Here is a 25,487-nt window from a genome sequence, read left to right on the forward strand (position 1 = left end):
TGCAGGAGCAGGGGTGGGGGTGGCGTGGCAGGAAAAGCCCCGCTGAGCAGGAGACATCTGAGCTAGGTTGAAGGATGACCAGTTCATGGTGTGAACGGCTGGCTCCTATGCTTTAAATGCAGGAGGCTCAGAAGCCACGCCTGGACTTCCAAGTTAACCCCACGTGGGGATCAAACAAGGCCAGAATGGCGAGTCTTCTCCAGGAGGGCCAGGCAGAGGCTGTGAGGAGCTGGATGTCCTTTGACTCAGAGGATGAGGGGGAGGTTGCAACCATGTTCCTCAAACCCCAGACTCTCGATCCAGCCCCCCTGGGAGCTGGCAGAGGGAGTTTGGGGAGGGTGATACCCGTCCCTGCTCAGTAAGGGCAGCACTGGGAGGCTGCTTAGACGACTTCCCAGACCTCAGACGCCCAGGTATAAGACCAGGGCTCGGAGCAGAGCCCTCTAAGTGGCTGCAGGTGGCAGAATCCCACCAAAAGGCCACTTGACACTGTCTCTCCACGGCTTCCGATCAGGCTTGGGGTGGGAGTGGGCCTGGCCGTGGGATGAGAGCACAGGTCTAGGAGTCAGTAGGTCTGAATTCTGGTTCTGGCTTCACCACTCATCACCGTGAGGCTTTGGGGAAGACAGTGGCCGATCCTGAACCTCTGTTCTCTCCTCTCTAAAATGGGGTAATTCCTGTACTAGTTCACCTCAAGTAGAATCACGGGCATTAAAACATCTTTGAAACGGCGAGGAACTGCACACGCGGGCAGGATCAATGACTGATGTTGTCTTTAATTGTAACCGTTAGGCTTTCTTCCCAGACCGTGGTGCCAGGGTTGGCAATCTGACTGCCAAGTCTTGGAAATCCTCTGAGGTGAGAAGGTTTGGGTTTATAACATTGGTCACGGTGGAACAGGGACGAGTGCTAGCTTGGAGCAAGAGACCGGGCATCCAATTCCAAATCTGCTACCACCCTGCTCTGTGGCTTCAGGCAAATGACTGCTCCTCCCTAAACTCAGCGACCTCATTGTAAAGTGTAGCTGACAACTGTAAGGATCTCTGGAATATCTGCTGGGAAAGCACTTTGAGGCTCCGTGCACCCCGCTCCTCTGGCTAACTCCAGTCAGTCCCCTTTCCTAGGCTCACTGCCAAAGAGCTATGGGAGGGGGATGGCCCACAAAAGCAGGAGGCGCTGTAGTTGGGGGCTGGGCACAGAAGCAGCACAGAGCAGGGGAGAGGCCACGATGGCAGACGAGGGTCTGGGTCAGAAGGCTGGGGGAACTAGCCCCGACTCTCATAACAGCTCACCGTGAGGACGTGGGCCAGTCTCTGCCTGTCTGCAGTCACTGTGAGAACACGTGGAGACTGGATATGGACTCAGCAGGCAGGGTTGAGGGGTGATGCAACTTCTTATTTATTAATATATAACAACAAAAATAATAGAGCTCACATCTGCAGCTGTTCAGGTCTGTGTTACAAGGTCTTGGTCACTTTGTCTGGACTGGCCGTGACCTTCAGCTCCGGGGTCTGGGCTAGGAAGACGTTCCAGTGACCTGCATGGAGAAAAGAGGAAGAGTCGCGTGTGTGTGTAGGGGTGTGTGCTGTATGTGTGTGTGCAGGGGTGTGTGTGTGTGTTGTGTGTGTGTGGTGTGTGCATTTGCATGCATGTGCACAATAGAGATGGGGTGACTGGGGTGGGGCAAACTTAGGACAACGAGGATTGAGTAGCCTGTGTTTGGAGCCCACAGGGAGGAGGGAGGTGGGGACCCCATCACACCCCAAATCCCAGAGGGTTCTGACACATGACTCCGCCTCAAACAACCAACATGTGTGGGCCGGGCTGGTATCCTGACTCTTGTTGGTGACCCTCCCGTCTGTGACTTCCTCTCCCCCACCTGAAGACCCACCTGGGTCCCTCTTCCTCGGGGGAGTGTAGAGCAACTTAAGGGCATCAGAAGGAACGTGGTTAGAAGGTTTCAGTGGGAAAAGTTCCAGTGGAGAGAAACGAAGCAGCACCAGAACTTAGGGGCTCAGAGCCCCACCTCTGACAGCCCCGTCTCCCTCACCCCCAAGACCAAATCCAGCTGGCTCTGCTTTACCTTCCCGCTCCCAAGCTCCCGGGCGTCTGAGTTAGGAAATCTCTGGCCCAGACGCCCACTGGATTCCTGTGCCGGGAACTGACGTCTGTGGCTGACAGCCGCCCTCCTCCCGGCACCAGCAGCCTGGAACTCCCCAGGAGGCCCCAGCTTCTAGCCCGGCTCTCTTCCCAGGCCCCAGTCCTCAGCCCAGGGTCCCACCTTTGTGGGTGCCAGTGAGCAACCGGAAGTTCTGTGCCTCTTTCTGGAAGTCTTGCTTCCTGACTTTCTTGATCTGAATCAAGTGGAAGATTCCTGAGGGCAGAGACAAGGGCATGAGCAGGAAAGGCAGGGTGTGTGGTCAGTGAAACAGGGTGACTTAGACCTGGGACAGACCCCGTCACCTCCCTCCCCTCCCCCTTTCTGACCAGCCACCAAATCCTGTGGACTAAATTCCCTAAATATTTTGAATCTGTTCTCCTATCCCCGCTGTCACCCTTCCCATTCAGGCCCCATCATGCCTTGCCTGGGTCACTGCACTAGACTTCTGACCCCCTTAACCCCGCCTCTAACCTATGATCCTGGCTGTGGTCATTGGAAAATATGCATGTTACCCCATCATTCCCCTTCCGTGACCCTGCTCCTGTCACTGTCACCTTCCTGCTCTCACACCACTCACCTGTCCACAATGCAGAGAGGGGGAATGCAGGAGGGAGGGAGGAAAGAAGGAAGAAAAGCTGCCAGGCCTGTAGGGCCGGGTCAAGCTTTTATCTGGACATAGAACGTATGATAAAAATCAATAGGTGATTTGCTTCAGACACCCAAGCACTACAGGTGTCAGGGTTGTAGTCTCCCTTTCGGCTCAAGGCTCAGTTTACCCCATCCCTCTGAGTGGCCCTGCCTGTGCTACAGTCCTAATCAGCTACTTGAGGTCCCTGAGGGGGCCAAGCCTTTACATATGCTGCCCCCTCTGCTGAAACACCTGCTCCTATTGCCACAGGTGAACTCCTACTCATCCTCCCAGCCTCACCTGGGAAGTCTTCCTCAATTCTCCCTCTTCCCCCAAATAGTTATAGTTTCCTCCTTGGGTTACCCACAGCTCTTGGCTTCTGTTTGTGATTGTTCCTATTTCTAATGTGCTATCATTGTGTCTGCTCTTGCCTCCCTCACCAGACTGGGAACTTGGGGAGGGTGTTCCTCTTGGGTTCCCTGCACCCGGCCCACATTAGGCATGCTGAATGAATGAATGAATGAATCCATGGGTGGATGGATGGATGGATAAGCAAATATATGTGTACCCTGTGTAGGCCAGGCCCTGAGGGGGAATGAGGTACTAGCTGTGTCTCCTGATGTTTGCATCCCCTGGGGAGCACAGGCACCACACATGGCGCTGAGGCCCTGAGCACATGGGCTCTGATGTTGTGCCGGCTGTTACCACCGGGGTCTGTGGCCAGAAAGAACAGATGTGACAGCAAGACCTCTGGTAGGCCAGCACCGCCCTCGAGAAAACCAAGAACCGGCCTTACTTATGGGAATCCAAGTGGGATCCCACCGAGGGGAAGAGACAGCACGGGTCCTGGGACTGAGGTCCAGGAAGCTGGGGATGCCCAGCACTGTCTTCAGGCCCCCCAGTCCAGAGGCCAAGGACCAGAATACGGGAGAGACTTGCTCCAGAGGCCCAGGTCACATCACAAGCATGAGATGGGGACAGGTCTGGTGCTCCAGGCCTGCCGCTGCACAAACCCCCAAACACAAATTGGAGAGGTAACGGGGCTGAGGGCAGGTCCCCACGCTGTTGCCTATAAAGCGTGATTGAAAGGTCTGAGATCTTGGGCCTGGAATCAAGAGCTTGCCTGAGGGTCATGGTTGTGCCTCTTGCTCTTTGAAGGGCGTGCCAGGCCTGAGAGTGGCTGGGCTCTGTGTGTCCCGGGCAGAGGTGGCAGTGGTGGGCGAGTTCCAAGAGATAGGACAGGCTTCGCTTAGTGTGAAGAACCCTCTCTGGGTAGAGCCATGCCCAGAATGGCAAGTGAACCACCTGTCTGGAGGTGGGGAGGGGGTGTGTGCAGTCAGGGGCTAGAGACCATCAGGGAGGCTGCAGGGAGACTTCCTTCCTGGGGTGGGGGGAGGAATGGAGACCCCTGAGGTCCCTTCTACTCTGAAATTCTAGACTCTAAAAAGCCCTTTAACACTACGCCAGCTCTCTGCTCAGACTCTGGGCCTGGGGCTGGTCCCACTGTGGTGTGGCCTCAGCCCAGCTTTCAGCATCCACCTGCTCACTTTGTGTCCAGGCCAATTGCCCTCTTCCTCTCCTGGCCCCCAAGCCCTGCTGTTTCCACTTGTCTGGGTGAGGAAACAGGAAAGGTTTCCCACTGACGATCAGACCTTGGGAGAGTTTGTTTTGACTTTCACAGTCTGGGACAGGGAGGTAACAGACAGGGAGGCTGATGGGGCATTTCAGGCACCCAGAGGCTCAGGAGATAGTGGGGCGGGGGTGGGGGAAGGTTTGCTAGTGACAGGATGGCAGGGCCTGGCATTGTGAAGTTGAAGAGTCCTCCCCACCTTGTTCCTTTTTGTTGGGCCGCCTGGTAATGAGATTTTGCCTTGAGCTATCATGCCTCCTTCTCTGCCATCCTGGGCCTTCCTTAGGCCCTTCCCTAAAAGCATAAGGTCACCTTTGTGGAGGCGGCACTGGGGACAGTAAGACCTGGGTTTGAATCTTTGCTTTACTGTTTAAACTGTGTGGTTTTGAGCAAGTCCTTTTACCTCTCAGACTCAGTTTTCTTATCTGCAAAATGGAGCATTAATACATACCCTTCAGCTTTCTTATATGTGGGTGAATTGAAGCACATTATATATAGTACCTGCTAAATGCCAATCACAGAGCACCAGGCATGTAAACGTGGGCTCTGGCACCAGAGTTTGAGGCTGTCACTGTCAGTCTGCCTGTAGTGTGCCCCTCTTGCCTTTCTAAATCCTGTCCAGCTCAGGCCCATCCTCCACAAAGCCTTCCCTGACCAGCTCAGCTCCCAGGGAGCTCCTCCTGCACCCAGGGCACAGAGCAATGGGGTCCTGAGGACAGAGCCTGGGCCTGTTACTCTCTGTGGTCACAGAGGGGTGGGAGGAGGCCCATCGTAAACATGCAGCCCCACCTGTCCAGGGAAAGAGGGAATCTCAAGGCTCAAAACAATCATGAAGGTTATTGAACTGAACTCCTCAGCCAGTGGCCAAATCCCCACCCAGCCCTTGCCTGCACACTTGCGTGAATGGAACTTGCTTCCTCCCTTCCACTGCAGGAAGGCTTTACGCTTGAGAAGGTGCTTCCTCTCATAAACTGAAACCTGCCTCTCTGCAATTCTAACCAACTGATGAGGCGGGATAAGAAGGAGGCTGACATTTTTAGCACTTACTATAGGTCAGGGGTGGTACCTATATTCTTTCATGTAATCCTCCAAAACCCCTTCTCCCCCATTAACAGAAGAGAAATCTGAGGCCCAGAGAGGTCAAGTGATTGCCCAAGGCCACACAGCTAAGAAATGGCAGAGCCGGGATTCAAACCCAGGTCTGTGTGATTCCAAAGCCCCTGCTTGTTGTTCTGACCCTTGTGGTCACTGAGAACACAACTGCTCCCTTTGCCTGGGGCAGTCCTTCAGAGCCATGAAGCCAGCGGTCCTGTCCCCCTGAGTCTTCTCTTCTCCAGGCTGAACAGCTCCGCTTTCTTCGTCCATTCCTCCTACGACAGGGGGCAGAGTAGAGCAGGGAAAGAGCCGCATCTGACGTCACAAGACCTGGGCTCTAGCTCCCGTCCTCCACTTACTGGCTGTGTGGCCTTGGGCCAGGTACTTCACCTCTCTGAGCCTCAGTTTCCTCATCTGTAAAATGGGGATAATAATACCTAACTCTCAGGATCGTTGAGGATCAAATGAGATAATGAACGTGAAAGCACTTTGTAAACTCCAAAGTGCTTCACACATTGGTTGTTATTATCATTGTCATCATTCTTATTACCATCCCCTCTTTCACCCCCCCACATCTCCCCCACCCCCCCACTGCCAGCCAAACACATCAATAAATTGACCTTACAGCTAATTTCCACTTAAAGGTTTTAATTTGTTTTACTCTATCCAGGGGATTTATGTTTTACAAGAAGAGCCCCAAAACTGAACTCTCGGCAATTCCCTATCAATGAAAACTCTTGACCTTCAGTTGGTGATAGGAGCAGCCTGCTGAACAGGGTGAGTTTCTACAGAACGAGAAACATATTCTGATGTCGACTTACCTTGGAGGGATAGAATCCACCTTATAGAAAGGGCTGAATGAGACTAGCCTTGAGGATTTGAGGAGGCTGTGAGGGCCCTCCTGCCTGAAAAGATCTCTCCTCCCAGTCTGCTGAAATTCTACCAATAGACAGCTCTTTGTTTTATCAGGGTAGGCATTACTCTGTCCTGGCTCCTCACAAAGTGTAAAAACCCCTTTCCCCCAGGAGAGGGAGCACTTCAAGGCCCTGGCATTTCAGAGTGGGTGAGCTTATCAGAATCGTCAGATAGAATCAGTCTCCCTCTATCTCGGAATCTGGGACTCAAAGCTGGAAGGTGGCCCAAGGCAGGTCTTCCTGGGCCAGAGGCACTTGATCAACAAAACTCCCTTACCACCCTTGGCGGGTCTGGAGCAAAGGAAGGGGGACAGGCCAGAGTGGGAGTGGGCCCCTGCTCACCTTCTACCAGCTTCCAGAGGTAGATCTCCACCTGTTCAGAAGCCTCACGCTCGAGGGCCAGGCGACGCAGGTTGTCCGGGCTTGGGGATACTGATGTGTGGACAAGGACCCGGCCCGGCACCTTCGGACACTTGGTGGCACTGATCTCACTGTGGCCAGGGTCTGCCTTGTCCTCTGGGAGAGACAAGCAGCTCGTGAACACTCTGTCTCCCCACCCCTGGTAGCCCAGGAAGAGGGGCCACTGGTCTGACATCTCCCTCAGGGTCAATAGGGCCCTTGGGAAAGTTCTGGTGCCCCTGGGAAGAGAAGGAGGTCTCTGGGGAAGACAGAAGGAGCCTCTCCCCCATTCACCTCCCATTGATTAGCATGTTAGGAAACTTCTCACCCTTCAGGGCCCAGCTCACCTTCCACCTTTTCCAGGCAGCCCACCTGGAACAGCTCAGCGCACCATTTCCTCCCACCCATAGCTTGTAAAACCCTTCTTGCTTATGCCTCTCCCTCAGGCCCTTAATCCCACACTGCCTTGCATTGCCTTATAATTGTTTCACTTGGGTATGTTTTCTCTCTAAAATAAACCCACATGGTGAAGGGCAGGAATCATGTTCTCCAAGTCTTCTGAGTGACTCATACCACCCAGCACAGGCTCACACTGAACACATGTAGAATGAAAGGTTTGGGAGGGATTGAGGTGACAATGGCAGTAATGATGATGAGTGTGATACAGGACAAGTTCTAGGAGGAGTTCCAGTTCCAGCTCCACTGCTCTTTTGCTGTGTGACTTAGGAAGTTCCCTTCCCTTCTCTGGGTCTCAGTTTTCCCATATGTTGATGAGGATTGAAGGAAGACAGCAGTGGTCAAGAGCATGGTCTTTGTGGGAATTCCCTGGCGGTCCAGTGGTTAGGATTCCGCGCTTTCACTGCTGTGGGCCTGGGATCTGATCCCTGGTCAGGGAACTAAGATCCTGCAAGCCGCGCTGCGCAGCCAAAATAAATAAATAAGTAAATAAAAAGAGGGCCGACAGGGTTCATATCCCAGCTCTGTCACTTACAGCTTTGGGACCTGGGACAAGGTATTTATCTTCTCATTCTGTAAAATGGAGATAAAGATGCCTGCCTTGTCCGTTTTGGTGAGGATTACATGAATTCAGCCAAAATACCTACCCGGCACATGATAAGTGCTCAATAAATGTTGGCCATTCCTCTTAAAAGTCCTAATAGCCTAAGATTTTATGACTTCACAGAATCCAGGACATTATTTGATTCTATGTATGTCTGAAAGTCTCTGAATCTGTAACAGTAGATGGTTCCATAAGTCTAATATTTTATGAGTTGGGCATTTTTCACTGCTGTGCTTCTAACATTCTGTGCATGTAATAACCCCTACATCCCCTGGCTCTGAGGCCATGCCCCATCCATGTCAGAGATGTTCCAAGTGTCTGTGCTCTGGGGAGAGAGACCCATGGCTCACTCTGGCCAGTGCCCTCCCTGCCCCCAGGCCCTCTTTGTACCTGGACAAATCTTGCAGCACTTCCCAGCCACTTTCATGGGCTGACGGCAGGGGTACTCAGTGGGGCAGGTCACCCGCTGGCAGTCCTGGCGGCCGTCCTGACAGGTGCACAGGATGCAGGGCAGGGGCCCAAAGGAGCGGAAGGCTGGGTGCCACACCTCCCCATGGGAGTACGTCTTCCCGCCATGCACACAGGCTGGGAGGGCAGGAAGGGAGGAGGGTCAGTGCCTCGGACTCGGGTCAGAGTCCAATAATGGCTGGGAGTAGGTCCTTGGGGCGCCCCTGCTCCACCAGTCTGGCCCAGCCACACTGCCTGCAAAGTGGAGGCCAGGGAGTAAACCAGTCCTCTATCCCTGACATCCCCCATCTCGGCACTCAGGGCCGAGATGGGCCAGTAAGTTCTTGCGGAAGATGGAGAGTCCTCCCCTGCACTTCACAGGCACCTCCAGTGGGGCATGGGGAGGGATGGCCTGACAGTAGGAGACCTGTGATCAAGTGCTGTCACTACCTGGCCATGTGAGCTCCGTCAGGTCCCTTCTCCTGTCTCAACCTCAGTGTCCCATCTGTACAGCGAGGGGCTGGACGGATGCCTCTGCAACCCCTCCCGCTCCACCAATCAGGGTGCCCTGCAGTGAGGCCTCTTTCCTCCCCCTCTGCTGCCACAATTGTCCCCTTAGCCTCCTTCCCTGATCCATCCCAACCATCCTCCTGCAGCCCAGCTCTGTGTCCTCCTTCCTTCATCAAAAACTTTCCCTCACCACTTCCTTATCTTATAATAATTAATGTACATGTCTGTCTGCCCTACTAGTCTAGGAGCTCCTGGAGGACAGGGACCATTTTCATCTGTCTGTTCTGTGTCCCTCAATTCCCAGCAAAGACGTGGCAGATGCTAAAAAAAAATATTGTTGTATGGCCCGTAGTCCTGGTTCCGGGACTGGTTCTGTCTCTAACTCAATACTCTGAACCTCAGTGTCCTCATCTGTCAAATGGGCGTTTAGACCCGACGTTCTAGGGGTCTACAAGCTCATGGCCAAGTTGAGATTGGGGAACCACTCAGTGGAGGTGCAGGGATGGGAAGTGGGAGCGGTCAGGGCCCCCCTTTCCCACCTCAGGGGTCGGCAGAGGCTCCAGTTCCCACCTTTCTTATGTTTCTCCTTCAAAACAATCTTGACTGTCGTGCTGCCTGCCTCCTTCGGTCGGAAGTGGCGAGGGAGGAAGCCCAGGGGGGCGCTGGGGCCAGTGGGGCTTGGGGTGCTCAGGTCTCTCTTTCTCCCACCGTCCCCTGAACATGGATCCTGGGAATGTCTCTGCAAAGGGCAGGAAGGATGCACATCACCGACAGGCCACTGCCAGTGCAGGAGCAGCCAGACAGAGGCTGCGGGGAGAGGCCTGAGGATGGTTCTAGTGACTGAGCCTGATGGCCCAGGGAAGACAGGGCATAGGCTCTGGGTAGAAAGAAGATCTGGATGGGGTCGAAGATGTTCCCAGGCCTTTGAAAACTCTCAGAGGATAGTGGTTTGGAAATCTAGCCTCCACTGAGCCCTTCTCAGGCTGGCAGAGCCAGAGCCTTGGGGCTGAGATGGGCAAGGGTACTGTGGTCTTGATCTGGGAGACATAAGTGATCAGGGACCTGGAGAACTTAATATGTAAGAAATGGAAGGTGAGAATGTAGTGAGGATGAGAGTCAGGAAATTCTTCTTTGTCCAAGAAGATTTAGGTGATGGGACAGGGGATGGGCCTCTGAAGGTCCCACCAGGCCCCGGAATCCCACAGGCAGGAGGGCTGAGAGCAGGCCCTGTCCGGAGATGATGGGTCTTGGGAGCCTCCTTTCCTGAGTCCCTGGAATCCAACATCCCGAGACCCCACCCCTCCAGATCAGGTCTTGGAAGGGCTGGCAGTGAGAACAAAGGGTGTGTGTGTAAAGGCAGCCTAACAGGGCAGGGGCTCCCCAGTCCAGAGATTGGGGGTTGGGAGCTCCAGGCCGTGGGAGAGGAGCAAGTGGGCTGGGGGCAAAGGGCAGGGCTTACCACCCCGTCACTGACACTGAGTCACTCACATGCCTTCTCCTGCAGCCCCTTTCTGACTGTACAGTCTCTGAGTCAGTCCTCTGATGGCTGGACTGAGCCCACAAGAGCTCCTAGAGTGGAAACTGTGTCCCAGGCCCCAGCACAGGCCGAGGCACACAGGAGGCACCCAGGAAATGCTTGTCAAGTAGAATAGAGGCAGAAAGGAATTGAAGAGCCCAGCCCCCTAATTGGTGACTTGCCCACGGCATCCAGCAAGTCAGTAAGTAGCTGCTCGGGGCCTGGAACTAAGTCTGGTGGGTTTCACTTAGCTGCCTCCTGGGGAGAGGATGGGGAGGAAGGGGGATGACATGGTCAGGTCCCGTGGCCCAGCACCTGCTAGACAAAGCCCAGCCTGGGAAGTGGGGGTGAGCTGGCAGGGGAGAAGGGAGAGCACATTCGTTCAGACCCCCGGGGAGTCTCTGGGAAGGGGAACCCCCCCCTTCGAGTCCCCCAGGGTCCAGGTGACCCAGGATGAAAGAGCAGGTGGAGCTCTTCACATCATAGACATAGCACAGGTGCAGACAGGGACATGAGTCAGTGTGCGGGCCCATTCTCCCACCTTTTTCCTCTCTGACCAGAGAGCGCTGGGCAGGTTAGCTCATCTTAACTCTAGACCAAGATCGAGAGGGGTCAAGATGGAACCAGCAACAGTGAGGTAGCCCCAGACGAAGAACTGGTACCTCAGGAGCTAGATGGGGAAGGCTGGCCCAAGTCAGAGGCCACTCCCCTGGGGGACATGCTGCCCAGAGGCGGCCTGAATAAGGACAGACACAGGCTCTGGATGGGACAGCGTCAGAATTTTCCAGGAAGGAAATTGGGAAGCTTGGGGTCTGCTCCTGCCCTGTGTGGTGTTTTATCCCAGACCCCTCCTGACTCACCAGCCCACGGTGGGAGCCAGGATGGAAGTCTAAGGAGAAGGCCTGGAACCTGGTGGCGGCTAATGGAGCTGACCCAGGGGACAAATGAGAAACGAGGGCAACAACTGGTATTGCCTGCTCCAGAGCAAGGAGACCTAGGCCCTGGATACCAGCGCCCTCCCCTCCTCTCCCCACCCTGTCCCTAAAGCTGTGCACTCACCACCCCACGGTGTGACTGCGTGGCATCCTCTTCAGCTGACTTCTCACTTGACCCATCTGAAAACCCAAAGGGAGTTGGGTCAGCCTCTGCTTCCTCAGCCTTGGCGCCAGAGCCCTGCAGGCCACCACCTCTAGGCTCTGCCCCTCCAAGGCCTGTTGCCATTTCTGCAGCCCCCCACACCAGTAGGTCCCTTTGCCCCAGTGGGGCCTTATTCCTACTTCTCATTACAGCGTCGCCTCACCCTTAGGTTGATGAAGTCCCTACAACTGGGCCACTGCCTCAGTTTCCCCACACCGGCCTCTTGGTCACTTAAGACTGAACCACCTGGCTGGGCCAGAGCATCTTGTTCAGTGTCGTCACAGATGGCCCGAGGGCTCTGAATCCCAGCCTGCTTAGCTGCAGTCCCCTGGGCAGCCTCTCTGTCCAGCCACGCATGAAGTCACCAGACTTGGTCTACACCATACCGTCCCGTGGTTGCCCTCTAGCCCCTCTGCCCCTCCAGCTGGAACAGCCTAGGACTCCTCCATCCCCTACATCCTGGGGCACCAGCACACAAAACCCTCTGGAGTCCTGCAGCTTCCTAGATCCCTGAGTGGGATTCTCTCCCCTTCACCCCTGCCTCACATACAGAGTGTCTACCACTGAGCATTCTGGGTTCAAAGATCCAGAACGTCAGAATCAGCCTGTAGAAATCACCAAGGCCAATTTCTCAGTGCACACACAGCACAGCTGAGGCCCAGAGAGGGGAAGGAATCTGCAGGAATTAGCTGGAAGAACCAGGACTAAACTGGGATCACCTGGCTCCTGGCCCGGTGCCCTTCCACAGTGCCAACATCTGGGGAAACGTTCTATAGTGCAGCACTCCCCTCCTCAAGTCCTGCCCACAGGGGACAGTCCGGCCATCTGTGCACTTCATTCTGCCCAAGCTGCTTGCCCCGCACTCGTCAGTGTGTTGCCTCTCTCTGTGCTATACAGAGATGCTACCTGGATTCTGCTTGACACAGGTGCCCTGAGCTCCAGTGAGCCCAGGCCTGTGCCCGGCTCTGCCATGAGGAAGACAGGAAGAGACACGGTCACTGCCTGTACAGACCCCTCTCTTGTGCCTCTTCTGATCCTCTTGGCCTCATTTGATTGCAGGGATTTTGTCCCCTCACTGCAGGCACTGCAGCAATACCCCCTTCACATGGGCTCCAGCCAACTTCCCTCAGACTCACCCAGCGGGTGCCCTCGTGCCACACCTCCTCCATGTCTCTGCCCCCACTTCTTACCCTGCCCCACTCCCACCTCCTGCTCCCAGGACAGCCTAGCACAACCGGGGAGTGTGAGGGAATCACCCCGCCTTGGGGTGAATCTTTGACCAGTGAGAGTTGGTGGCTGGTGGGCAAGTTCCACCTCCTCCTCTATCACCTCCAGACTTTTCTGAGGAGCAGGAGGTCACTTAGAGCAATAGGTCACACTTGATATCAAGCAAAGGCCAGCTCCCCAACACATTCCTGTGTTGTTTTTCCCTCCCTCCCTGCTTCACTTTCCCTTCCCCTCCTTCCTGCTCCCTGAGATTGCAATAAAAAATAATGCACATCAGCCTCTGACACAGGCTTAGCTTTCTAGAGGCTGCAGCTAAGCCACCGCCCTGAGGAAAGAATGGTTTGCTACATGCTTGGTGTTCCCTGAGGTTCCCCCCTAACAGTCCATGGCTAGGTCCCTGCGGTGGGATGGGCGGGCACTGCCAGATCTAGGGACAGACTCACCTTTGCAGGCCTGGCAGCAGGAGGCAGGCAGCAGGAGGGGTGCAGGGCAGCCCGGTTCTGGGCAGGTCATGAGGCCGCAGTAGATCTGGCCCTCCTGACAGACAGAGCAAACAGGAGCTGGGAGATGAGCTCTGTTGAGGACCAGCCTTGGGGCTGGGAGAGCCCCTGCCCGGGGTGAGGCAAATGGCCTTGGGGTCCCCTCTGAGGTGGGGAGGGAGGGAGCAGTAGAGTGTCCTGGGCACGGCCCAGCCATCTCAGAGGCGGGGTCCCTGTACCCCTCCCACTCTTACCCAGGCCCTGAGGTAACAGTTACCCTTCAGCTTCTAAAGTGTTTTTGTACCCAGTCTCTCCCTAGGCTTTCACAGCAACCCAATGAGGTGAGATTCTCCCATCCTACAGATGGGGAGGGACTGCGGAGGGGCCTGGACCTTCTGACGTCAGAGACACAGCTGGGCAGAATGGACTAGAACCCAGTCTTCAGGCTTTTCCTACTGCTATCAGTGTCCTTCTCCCCTGGCCTAGAACAGGGAGCCCAGCATAGAGGAGGGGATGAGTGCATGACTACTTGGGCTCATCTTGCTCTTACTGAAACTCGAGGTTTCCCAAACTTCAGGATGCAGCCTGCAAAGGCAAGACTGCAGGAGAAAGGGCCTTCTAGGAGTCAGAGGCCAGATGACCTTAGGTGAGTCACTTCTCTTCTCTGGGCCTCAGTTTCCTCCTCTGTGAAATGGGGGCACTCCCATCTGGGTTGTGAAATCAAATGAGGGAATGGTTATGAAAACCCTTGTTAAACTGCGAGGCACAATGTGGACCTGGGAGGAAGTGATATTACCTTGAGTCCTTTCCCTATTCCTTTTCCAGTGAGTCTCAGAAGTAAGGATTCTGATCCTTCAAACCACTCCCATATAAACAGGGATCAGAAGAAAGAAGGGGAGACCCAAGTATCCAGGGAGAGGAGACAAGGGGTCACAAGAATGCTTCTTACCACCCCACCACCATCAGTTCTGTCTCTTCCCACAGCCCCTGCTAATCTAAGTGGTCATCCCTTCACAGGAAGCCACACAGTGCAGGTAAAGGAATGTGGGTTTGGAATTATATGGCCCTGGGTCTGAATTCTGAGTCTGCCACTTAGCTAGCTGTGTGACCTTAGGCAAATCGCTTAACTGCTCTGAGCCTCAGTTTTCTTATCTAAAAACTATGAATAGTGATATCCCCCTCATAGGGCCACTGGGATGCTGTATATAAACATAAGGGCATTTCCTAGTAGGTACAGTGTACTAGTTCACTGCAAGAGGCCCAGGCCCTGCAAAAATAACCATTCTCTCAGTTGATTTCTAAGTGGTCACTCTTGTTATTATTAAGTTGTTTGCTCTGCAGCACAGATACCTTAAAATTCAGATTCTTGGAGGGGTGAGATCCTCTCACTGAAAAGATGGGAGGCAGGCCTGAGAGAGGTGACTCTCTCAAGGTCACACAGGGAACCATGGCAGAGCTGGAGCTGAAACATGGGTCTCGGTCTCTTATCCTCTCATCACCACTGAATCAGATTATTATCTTAAATGGAGAGGACCTTGGAGATCACCTGGTCAGACTCCCTTACACACTCAGAGGAACTGAGGCCCAGAGAAGTTCGATGGTCAGGTAGTAGGGAAATCAGGAAGGCAGGAGTTTCTCCCACCAAAGCACAGATGCGCTAAGCCCAAGGATGAGGGTGACATGCCAAAGACCACCTGCAAACATGCAGCAGGGCCAGGCCCAGAACCCACCCTGAGGAGGAGGGGAAGACTTTCCAGCTCAGGCCCTGCTTGGCTTCGGTTTCTGTCCCCTGATAACACTGCTGGTTCAGCCCCGCCTGTCCCTAGGCCCAACTCTGACCACAGCAGGGGAGTTTAAGCAGCTTCAGATTAAACTGCATTTACTGCAAGCAGTCTGGTTCTGTCTCTGTGCCCCAGGATTGATAACTGATCATTTACTCATTCACTCATTCACTCACTCATTCATTCAACAATCATTATAGACATCTGTGTGCCAGGCCCTGAGCTGGACGTAGTGGGGGATATAGAAATGAGTTGAACATATCCCCTCCCCTCAAGGAGTGCAGAGTCTACTGGGGGACACAGTAATGGCAAATGTCAGTGCAAGGTGACCAGGCAGCTTAGGAGGGTGCGGAAGCCCAGAGAAAGGCAGGACATTCCAAGTCCCAGATGTTCCCTTCTCCCTGAGCCCATTCACTTTCACTGTCCTTTGACCAGGAGGAACAATTCCCCTTACCCACCCCGGTCCACACCACTGTGCTCTGCAGGCCCAGACCACTGGCCTGTGCTAAAGGGAAGTAGCAGGTCTTACGGTACAGCTGCAGAGGACACACTGGTTGGGCAGGCGGGAAGGGAGCAGCTCGTGGGCACTGAAGATCTCTCCATGTTGGTACGTGGTCCCGTTGTGCTGGCAGGACCTTGGCGGGGCCCGGAGCCCAGAGGGGGTGTGAGGTTCTGCAGGTGGGAAGGGGAAGGAGGAAGGAGAAAACGGTTGAAGAGCTTTGCCAGAACTAACTTGGGCACTTCTCTGAAATTTTTGTATCCTATCCCTTGCTATCATTTAAACCAAGCTCTGGCCTCAGCCTTCCCAGCCAGACCTCCTATCAGTGAACGAAGAGGTCCCCGGGACACCTATGTCTGACTATGTCACTCCCTCCCATAGCCTTTGAGCCCCTCAGTTTCAGAGCTGGCGCTGATCGGAGCAAGAAGGCAAGGCCAGATGCTTCAGGTACACGGAGCCCCACTCAGTGGGGACCTGTGTGAGTTCATTCAACATTCGATAAGCATCCATGGGGCACCTCCTAGTGCCAGGCACTGTTCTAGGCCCTGGGGATACAGCAGTGAACAAGACAAGGTCCCATATGGAGTTTCATCCTAGTGGAGTCCGCTGGTATGATACGGACTGCGCTTGTGTAAGCTTGGCGTCAGCTCCTGCCATTCCCTGGCCACCAGAGCCCCCTCCCCGTCACCTGCCAATTAGCCAGCCCTCACCCTGCTGGGTAGAGGGGTAAGCCTCCTGTCCAGGGGGAACCTGCTCATTCTTTTTTTTTTTTTAATTTTATTTTTTAAACATCTTTATTAGCGTATAATTGCTTTACAATGGTGTGTTAGCTTCTGCTTTATAACAAAGTGAATCAGCTCTACCTATACATATATCCCCATATCTCCTCCCTCTTGCGTCTCCCTGCCACCCTCCCTATCCCACCCCTCTAGGTGGTCACAACCTGCTCATTCTTTCAAGACGTACTTACTAAGCGCTTTCTCTGCACCAGGCGCCACGCTACACAATGGGAATGGAGTGCGAATAAGACCCGGCCCCTCCCATCAGGAAACTGACAGTCTCACTGTGTAGAGACAGGCCCCAAGCAGTGACACTGGTGTGGTATGGGCTAGGGCGATGGAAGCACAGAAGTTGTGGCAGCACAGAGGTGGCGCCCCTAACTCAGGTGGTCAGGGAAGGCTTCCTGAAGGGGCTGATGGCTGAGCTGAGTCTTAGGAGCTGAAGAACACGCAGACCAGGCAGGGAAAGGGGCAAGGCTGGGTAAGAGAGAGGGAGGGAGGAGCCTGTGACGAAGAAGGGGTCTGGGCCAAGGCACAGTCCGCAAGGCGTGGTCGGGAGTCCCGGGGTCAGCCTCAGCCGGGGAGGAGGCGTGACGCCCCCTCACTAGGCGGGATGAAGCACAAAGCCTCTGCTCCCCTAGGGAATCCAGGATCAGGAAACTATGACCCAAGCTGGAGTCATGGTCAGATCCCTACTGGGATCTCACTTGGAAAAGAAGCCCCTCTACATACATCCTCCACGCAGGTCCCCAGCTCCCCAGGAGAGCCATGATTCCAGAGTCTGGAGCTGAGGCTGCAGTCTGGAGCCTCCCTCCCTTCATCATCTTCGTTTTCTTTTTCTCACCCAACTGAACTTTTTTCTTTTAACATCTTTATTGAAATATAATTGCCTTACAGCGCCGTGTTAGGTCCTGCTGTGCAACGAAGTGAATCAGCTGTATGCATCACCTTAATGCCACTAAGCGTGGATGCGCCTCTCAACGTGTCCCTGCCTTCTGAGCTGGCCTCCCCACCGGCTGCCCCTCATCTGCCACTTGGTTCTGACAGTTTCTTCTCAGACCACCTCTCCTCTCCTCTCTCTTGCCTCTGCTTCCTAGAATCCGAGTCTCAGAGGCTCCCAGCAGATTCTTAAAATCATGGACATTCAGCATCATGGCACACAGCAGCCCTAAACCCCAGCCCTGGGAGGAATCTCAGAGCACATGTACTCCAACTCCTTCGGCCAGTCCCAGCCCCTGGTGGTAATCCTGGGCTGATCCCGGGGTGACGCTGCAGGGCCTCCCAGCCCCAGCTCACTCACTTGCACTTACACAAGGCACGTCCACTTACTCGGGCTCTGGCCAGCCCAAGAGCGATAGGAGACCATGTATGTCGTCAACAAGCTAAGCATATGCCCATTTGCCTTCAGCTATTTTCCACGTTCTCTCTGTCTTCCTGCCAAACACAGCTACTTATGTACGAGAAGTTTGTGGCTACCCCAGCCCTCCTTGGGGATCCATGGAGGATGTCTTCCCCTGAGCACCTTGGTGTCTTAACACTTCTGGTGTCTGCAGACCGCCCCTCTCATTCCAGGGGTCTCCTTCAGCTGGAGGCCTGTGTCAGGAGTGGGTCAAGGGTCAGTGGGCACGCGGGAGGCTGGCACAAGGGCAGGAGCGTGGCTACTTACCCACACACCGGGGACAGCACTGCTGTGGCTCGGTCACAGGCTGGGGGCAGTGGACAGGCGGGCAGTGGAGGCGGTAACAGCTCACATGGGCACTCTGAAGGGGACACAGGGGTCAGTCCTAGTTCCAAGGAGCCACTGTCTCCCACCGTCCTCTCCCCAAGCCCCCTCCCAACTGCAGGGCACTGTACTCGTTTTAAGCCTGCGACGGGATAAAAGTGATAAACTCTGTGTGTCCAGTCTCTCCCCTTCCCCTCCTCATTTGTGTGGCTCGTCCATCCGTGTCCCTCCCTCGCACGGAGGAGGGCACCGTGTGCCTGGATTTACACAGATCTTTTGTGTCCCTTTGTGGTATTTGAGAACTACAAGTGAAAGACTGGGTTATTCTAACATTGATCTTGACTCTGTGCTTTTTTAACTCCAGGGCTTTGTTCTTTTACCTCTGGACCTGAGCCTCAGGGCTAAGAGAGGAGTGTGACACAGAAAGGGAGGTGACAGGGATGGGGACCCAGCTAGAAACAGGATGTGGAGAAGACTCAGGACTTTGTGATCTGCTCTCTAAATCTCTGGGAGGTGTGGTTGATCCCACACAAAGCCTTGGGATTGGTACCAGAGGAAGGGCCTGAAATCTTGGACTTTTTCAAATACAGCAAACGAGAGAGAAGGGGCAGAGAAGCATTCACAGAGATGAGCAGAAACAGAAGAACTGGAGGGAGAGGCCACCACTGGAGATGTTCCCAGGCAGTTTGTCAGCCTGTCACAGACGTCCCACACTTTCCTCTCCCTCTGCTGTCAGGGCGTTGCCCCGTGTTGTAACAAACCATTACATCTGTCTCTTCTGTTCAGCCGCGAATTCTCAAGAACAAGGGCCAAGCCTCACTCTATTCTCCTCTGAATTGTGGGCACAGGGCCTTGCTCCAAACAAGTGCCTGCTGAAGTTCGAATGAACGAATGAGTGAATGAATGAGAGCCAAGAGGGGAAGGAGAGATGGTCTCTTCCTTAGTCAGATGGAGCCAGCTTTGTTTAAACTTTGGAGTTGGCAAGTGTGTTTCCAGCCCCAGCTGAGTGCCCCCGAAACACTTCTCCCAAGGCAGCCTCCTGCCCCATGGAGAACCCTGGAGCAGGCCTTAGTCTCTCTGGGGTCACTGCTTCCCCAGATGGCCAGAAGTGATGACAAGGATTCATCAGTGCTAAGGGACATCCTAGAGTCCACAGGATTGGTCTGAGCTCCAGAAGGGGCCTTCTAGAGGCCTGGCCCACAGGGGTGTTTGATAAATGTCTGGAGGGTGAACGGAGCCCCTCAGGTGAGAAACCAGGGTAGAGTATGAGGAACTGTGTTGTCTGAAGAGTTAGAATCTCTCTCTTGATTCTGGCGTTGAAGGAACCAAGGGGTGGAGATGATGAGCGACATGCAGCAGGAAGTAAGGCAGAGACAGGCTGTGGGGGCGAAAGGGCAGGGGCAAGGCAGGAGGCCTTGCAGCCAAGGGGTGCCTCTCAGGAAAGTCATAACTACCATTTGGAGTAGCTACTAGGTATGGGCATTATGTGATATAGAAATGCATTCTCTCACTTCATCGTCTCAACAACCCTAGAGGTAGATACTATTTATTATCCACCATTTCAAAATGAGAAAAGAGCCTCTGAGACGTCCATTTGCCTAAGACACACAGCAGGTGAGCACTGTGCAGGGTCTGTGCACTTTCCATGAAAGTGCCTCTGGTGGAGGGGGCGGGAACTAACTCATTCACTCAATGTTTACTGCATGACAGCTGGGCGCCACATCCTCTTCTGAGCACGAGGGGCATAGCAGTGAGCGAGAGACAAGAGCTCTGTCTCACGGAGCTCCCCCCTAGCAGGGGGAGACAGACTATAAAAAATAAATAAGTAGGAACAAGATCATGTCAGATGTTAAATTTATAACAGGAATAAAACAGTGTAATGTGATTGCGTTAACAAGGTTAGACTATTTTAGAAACAGCCATAGAGAAAGCCTCATAAGGAGGCAACTTTATGTTATAAACTGCAAGATGAGAAGGAACCATTCCTGGGAAGATCTGGGGGAAGAACATTCCGGGTGGAGGAACAAGTCGGAATGAGTTGAAGTGTTGGTGCAGGTAGGAAATGAGCTTGGAGAATAAGGCAGAGTCATATCACATAGCGCCCACAGCAGGCAATTTGAACTTTACTTTAGGTGCAACGAGAAGCTATTGGAGGGTTTTAAGAGATTTTTGAATGACATGATTAGTTTTTTGTTCAGAAAAGATCCTTCTAGCTGCTGTGCGGAGGACAGATTAGAAAGGGGTACAGGGAGACCTCATGGGATGCTCACATAGCAGCCTAGGTGAGAGAGGAAGGTGGCTTAGATTAGGGGGGAGCAGTGATGATGGAGAGAAGGAAGGGATTCAGGGTGTATTGGGGGGATGCCGGCTGCAGCCCCTTGGGGTGAGGACACTGTGTATGTGTGAACTCCGGGGAGGGAGAAATGAATTAGCTCCACTGGATCACAAAACTTGGACTTTGTCAACTGGACCGCATGATATGTCTGGAATTTTCTGTTATGGTTTCCTTCCTGTTTTTTGGCTATATTTCACAAAGTTCTTTCTGAAAAAGCTGATTGGCCTCAGATGTGCTAAGGAAAACCAAGGGGAAGTAGGGATGGGGGGTTGTGCTCCCACTGGCATCAGGTTCGACCAGGGGCCAGCATGGTAGAAGCAGTGGGGAATCAGAGGGAAAGACCCCAGGAGGAGTGAGACCCCAGTGGTCAGAGTCAGGAGAGGGGCTGGCCCACCCCACCTCCATGTCCCAGTGTTTCCTCAGAAGCTCTTCTCTGCTCCCACCCTGAGGATTGTTTTAACAAGGGAGGCTCTCACAGCCTTGGCTGTGCAGGGAAAGAGAGGAGCTAAGGGGCTGGCTCCAGCTGGGAGCTAGGTACTCCCTCCCCTCAGCACCCTCCCCTGGACAGAGAGAGCTGCAGACTTCACACCAATGAGACTGGGCAGCTGAGCCAGGGCCGAGGGGGTTCAAGCCTCCTAAATCAGCGGTCCCCAACCTTTTTGGTGCCAGGGACCGGTTCTGTGGAAGACAATTTTTCTACGGACAGACAGGGCAGGGTGGGGGGCGGGAATATTAATTCAGGTGGTAATGCGAGCAATGGGGGGGATGGTTCAGGCGATAACGTGAGCAATGGGGAGCATCGCGGCAGATGAGGCTTCACTCGCCCACTGCTCACCTCCTGCTGTGCGGCCCAGTTCCTAACAGGCCGCGGACCGGTACCGTGGGTTGGGGACCCCTGTTCTAAATCACTCCCTCCTTCGCCATCCTCTAACCCCATGCCTGGCCTGGGGATTCTGGACCACGTGGGGGTCTCGTTTATTCCACCCAGTTGACTGTACAAGGGTCTGTGGAGGGTGCTGGGTTGGGGTGGGCTGGGGGGAGTCAGAGGTTAACAGAAGATCTGGTCTCTGCCCCAGTTGGTATAGCCTTCTGCAGGACCCCGAAATGGGCATGAGTGAATGCCTAGGAAGACCTGCTCCCAGGGCTCCATCTAGGCGAGGCAGTAACTAACAGACACAGACAACCATTTTACTTGGCCAACAGTGATCAGGAGAAAGGGACAGAGAAACTTATGTGGCCTCCCAGAAGAAAATACTTCCAGCTGAGGGATCAAGTAAGGCTCCTGGTGGAGGTGGCGTTTGGGTGAAGCTGCAAAGAATAAATACTTGGACCAGTGGTATTGGGAGAACGCATCCTAAGGCAGGGCGGCAAGAGAGGTGGCTGGAGGAGATAGCCCGAGGAAAGGAAGGATTAGGAGGTCAGGTCAGGAAGGCTGTCTTCTGCTGCATGGGCACAGGGAGGCTGGCACCAGCAGGAAAGAAGGCTGGATGAGAGATGGGAGGCCTGGGTCCTCATCCCAGCCCAGCTACTGACCCACTGTGTGATTCATCTCTGGGAGGCGCACAGTAGGCATCTATGCCTATGTATTAGATACCCAGTAGTGAAGTGGTGTGGCCCCAAGTCCCTCCGTTGCTGCTGACAGAGCACGATTCCAGGGGGCCCAGTTCCAGAGTGCCCCTGACCCTCAGAGTCAGGCTGTCCTCCCTCCCTCCGGGGTGCCTTCACTGGAGGTCTCCCAGACATACCTGTGACAGGTGGCCAGAGGAACCTACCTCGGAGCAAGTACAGCGCAGGCAGTACATCAGGCCCTGGGGCTCCAGGTAGGGGTGCCAGCTCTCGCCGGGGGAATACCTCTTCCCGTGAAAGAGGCAGAACATGTCTGGGCCTGGCAAACCAACCAGTGCTTTGTCAGTCCCAGGAGGCTCCAGCCTGAAGTCCCTGCCTCATCCCTCCTTCTTTCTGGCTCTAGGAAGGATGTCATCTGGACCACTCAAGTGAAGGAGAATCCACGGGACATGCTCTCCTAGTCAGAGGGCCAGAATGTCTGAGTTTGAATATCAGCTTGACCACACACTTGCCGTGTGACTTTGGGCATGTCACTGTCCCTCTCTGAACCTTGAAAGTTCTCTCACAACGTGGTTAGGGGATTAAGCAGTGAACATGCTTTACAGATTTAAATTGTGGTGTAAATGTTAGTTATTATAATTAGATGAATGATCTGAGGCCCAGAGAGGCCAAACTACACCTCGAAAAACACACAGTAAGTCAGTCATCAAGCAGGGATGACAGCCAAAGTCTCCTGACTCACAAGGCAGTGCTCCTTCTGCCCTCATAATCATACTTGCTTCCTTTTCCTTTGTCCCATTTTGCTTATTTATTTACTACATCTCTGCACCCTCCCCTCCCTTGCCCTCTGCTGCTCCCCTGCCTATACACGCACCCACGCGCACGCGCACACACACACACACACACACACACACACACACACCCCTTCTCTGGGCCATGTGACCTATCTTTCGAATAAAGCCACTGACAGCAGCTTTCTTGCTTTCATACTCTACTGTGTCCCTATATCTCATTGAGTTCTGATGGAAAGTGCTTGAATTGGGAAAACAAAGTGCTGCCTAGTGAAAGGTTGTTAGGAAACTGACTTTTAAATATCCTTAAAAATAGTCATTGGTACTGTGACTGCACATCACTTGATTACTTTTGTAATCTGCGTATCAGTCATCAATATGTAGATGAATGCTTCTAAGAATGACTAGAATAGTTTATTTCCTTATGTGGGTTAGATATCTCTCCTGCAATCCTTCTTTCTTGAGACCTCCACCCCTTCTCTCCTCCCACAGCCCATCAATTGCCCAGTCTTTCGAGCTCTGTCTAGAACACTCATGTCCTCACCTCTCACCGGCTCAGCACCTAGCCCCAGGTCAGGGCTCCAGGTCAGGTGTTGAGGCCCCCTTGCTGTGTTCCTCTGCCTCTGGCCCTATCCTTGCCAGCCCTCCTCCATACAGGTACCTGATGATTTTTACAACCCAGAAGGGATGCTATCATTCCTACAAAAACCTCTCCATTATCCAAAGAATAATCTAAGCTCTTTCAGGGAGAAACTGGGAGGCCCAGCACAAGCTGAGTATCCATAAAGACGTGTTGAATTAAATGAGATTGAAATTTGGAGAAAGGAACCAACACTTGTTGATGATATTCTATTTACATAAATTACTTAATTATCTTATTAACATCAGTGTTTTGAGAATTAAATTGAATAATGCTTGGAAAGTGCTTACTTAGCCCCATTCCTGACACTTAGTTGAATGCTATTATTATGATAATTATGGTAACAATGACCCTGCAAGATGGACGTTATCATCTGTTCAAGATTCAAGAGGATAAAGTCAGTTTTGCAGGGTCATTGGGATCGTTACCATGATTATAAGAAAACTAGATGAGAAAACTGAGGATCACAAAGACTGAGTGACTTGCCTGAGGCCACCCACCTATTGATTTGAACCCAGGACCCCAGGTTCCCAAGCGGAGATCCCTTTAGTTCACCTCACCTGCCATGCTCACCTGCTCAAACTCAGGGCCTAGAGGTTTATTCTCTCGGTCCCCCGGGCCACCATCCCCCATTCACTCTTTTTTTCTCTGCGTCCCCTATTGGTCTAGAATCTAGAGATTGCCTTTCATGCCTCCTCCTGCACACTTTCTAGAGTCTCACACTTTCTGAATCATTCTCTTAGATGTTTGAACTCACAGAATCATGGAGATCGAAAGCAGTACAGTAGCAAGGGCAGCTCACCCGCGAGGCCAGAGTCCCCTCTCTGTGCTGGGGATGGCCTGCAGCGGAGGACAGGAGCTAAGGGCCACTGCGAACCTTTAGAAAGTTTCCTTTGTGAGAAGCTGAGGCCAGCCTCCCTGGGTCCCTGCACTGCTTCTGCTCTGCCTCTTGGGCCTCCCCAAAACAAGGATTTGAGGCCGCGGTCGTGATGCCCTCAGAGTCTGTGCTTCAGTGGCCACTGGGGCGGCCAAGGCTTGGTTTGCTCCCCACCCACTCTCCAGCCCCGCATGGTTAGAGGGGGGATCAGACAGCAGATCCCGTTCCCAGCAAGGCCCCGGCTGGCCCGTATCAAATGAGCTGTGTTTATCTCTCAGCCGCTGCTGGCAGAGAGGGCAGGACACAGACCCAGCTGGGGTGCTCCGCAGAGCCAGCCCAATGCTCCGAGGATTGAATAATGTCTTTCTTCCTCAGTCCCTCCCCCACCAGAGAAGGGAGCGATTGCAACACCGCTGTGGCCTTACGTCTTAGGCTTGCTGCTGAAGAAAACCTGTCCCACCTTCTCTGGGGCGGCCCTGTAGCCCGGCCCCTGTGCCAGTTGGCAACCCCTCCCCCTCCCCTCCGGCTCAGAGCATGAAGACAGAGAGAATGTCTCAGCCCTGGCCTGGGACGGACCTGGCAGCAGCTAAGAATGTGGAGGCCTGGCAAGCCGTCCCCCAACCCCAGGAGTCCCAGGCCCACCACGCCCTCCAAGGTGAGAAGCACTGCCCAGAGCTCCCTCTTCTTCCAGGGAGGTGAGTGCCCAGGGCCACGCCAAAACCAGGCAGGAGGAAGAACTGCCAAGACCTCAGGCTGCCTCCGTCCCCAGAGTCCTGGCACTTGCCCCATCCTTGCACGTGGCTGGTAGAAGGGGATCTAGCTCCTTATGCCACGAAATCACTGTGTGATGTTGAGGAAGACTCTTTCTTTCCTTCTCTGAGCCTCAGTTTCCCATCTGCAAAATAAGGGGTGGGGGTGAACTTGGATCTTCACGGGTTTACTGTACAGATAGTTTCTGAATCCATGATTTCAAAATTCTAAGATTCCAAGGTTCTAGGTTTCTAAGATTCTACATTTCATTAGAACACAAAGCTTCTAGAGTTGTAGGATGTTGTGCTTCTAAGATTCGATCATTTCAAGCTTCCATGATTTCGGATGTGTTGATGGTCCCATACACCTAGGCTCTCAGGGGCTCCAAGGGGGGCTAGGATGAGGTTCAGGCAGCCAGTGCAGCCGATCCTGATGACATGGAGAAGGAGGCAAAGTCTGTTTCTCTTATGCCCTCCCTTCCCATCCACTCTCTGTTGGTCCTCTGTGGCCTTCCCACTCCAGCCCTGGCCTGAGGCCTGCCCT

The 25,487-nt window shown here is 53.7% G+C and overlaps 1 protein-coding gene across 2 annotated transcripts in view; it reads right to left on the bottom strand.

Annotated features, from left to right (window-relative positions):
- Positions 1–1,374: 1,374 nt before the first annotated feature.
- CHRDL2 (chordin like 2) overlaps positions 1,375–25,487 on the bottom strand; it is a 32,044-nt gene continuing 7,931 nt past the window's right edge. Inside the window, exons 2-12 of one of the 2 annotated variants that reach the window (XM_027083395.1) lie at positions 22,093–22,205; positions 17,929–18,022; positions 15,514–15,656; positions 13,168–13,261; positions 11,420–11,475; positions 9,415–9,583; positions 8,278–8,472; positions 6,771–6,944; positions 5,874–5,928; positions 2,282–2,374; positions 1,375–1,537 (exon numbers count right to left, since the gene is read on the bottom strand). In XM_027083395.1, coding sequence (XP_026939196.1) covers positions 1,447–1,537; positions 2,282–2,374; positions 5,874–5,928; positions 6,771–6,944; positions 8,278–8,472; positions 9,415–9,583; positions 11,420–11,475; positions 13,168–13,261; positions 15,514–15,656; positions 17,929–18,022; positions 22,093–22,205 — 1,277 coding nt within the window. In that variant the 3' untranslated portion in view covers positions 1,375–1,446. Of the gene's footprint in view, positions 1,538–1,891; positions 2,077–2,281; positions 2,375–5,873; positions 5,929–6,770; positions 6,945–8,277; positions 8,473–9,414; positions 9,584–11,419; positions 11,476–13,167; positions 13,262–15,513; positions 15,657–17,928; positions 18,023–22,092; positions 22,206–25,487 lie in introns of those variants that run through there. The other variant, XR_003428066.1, reaches the window with a different exon arrangement.

This window comes from Aethalodelphis obliquidens, unplaced genomic scaffold (genome assembly GCF_003676395.1).
Source record: "Aethalodelphis obliquidens isolate GAN/ISIS:26980383/991018 unplaced genomic scaffold, ASM367639v1 scaffold50, whole genome shotgun sequence".
In the NCBI taxonomy this organism is placed as follows: domain Eukaryota; kingdom Metazoa; phylum Chordata; class Mammalia; order Artiodactyla; family Delphinidae; genus Aethalodelphis; species Aethalodelphis obliquidens.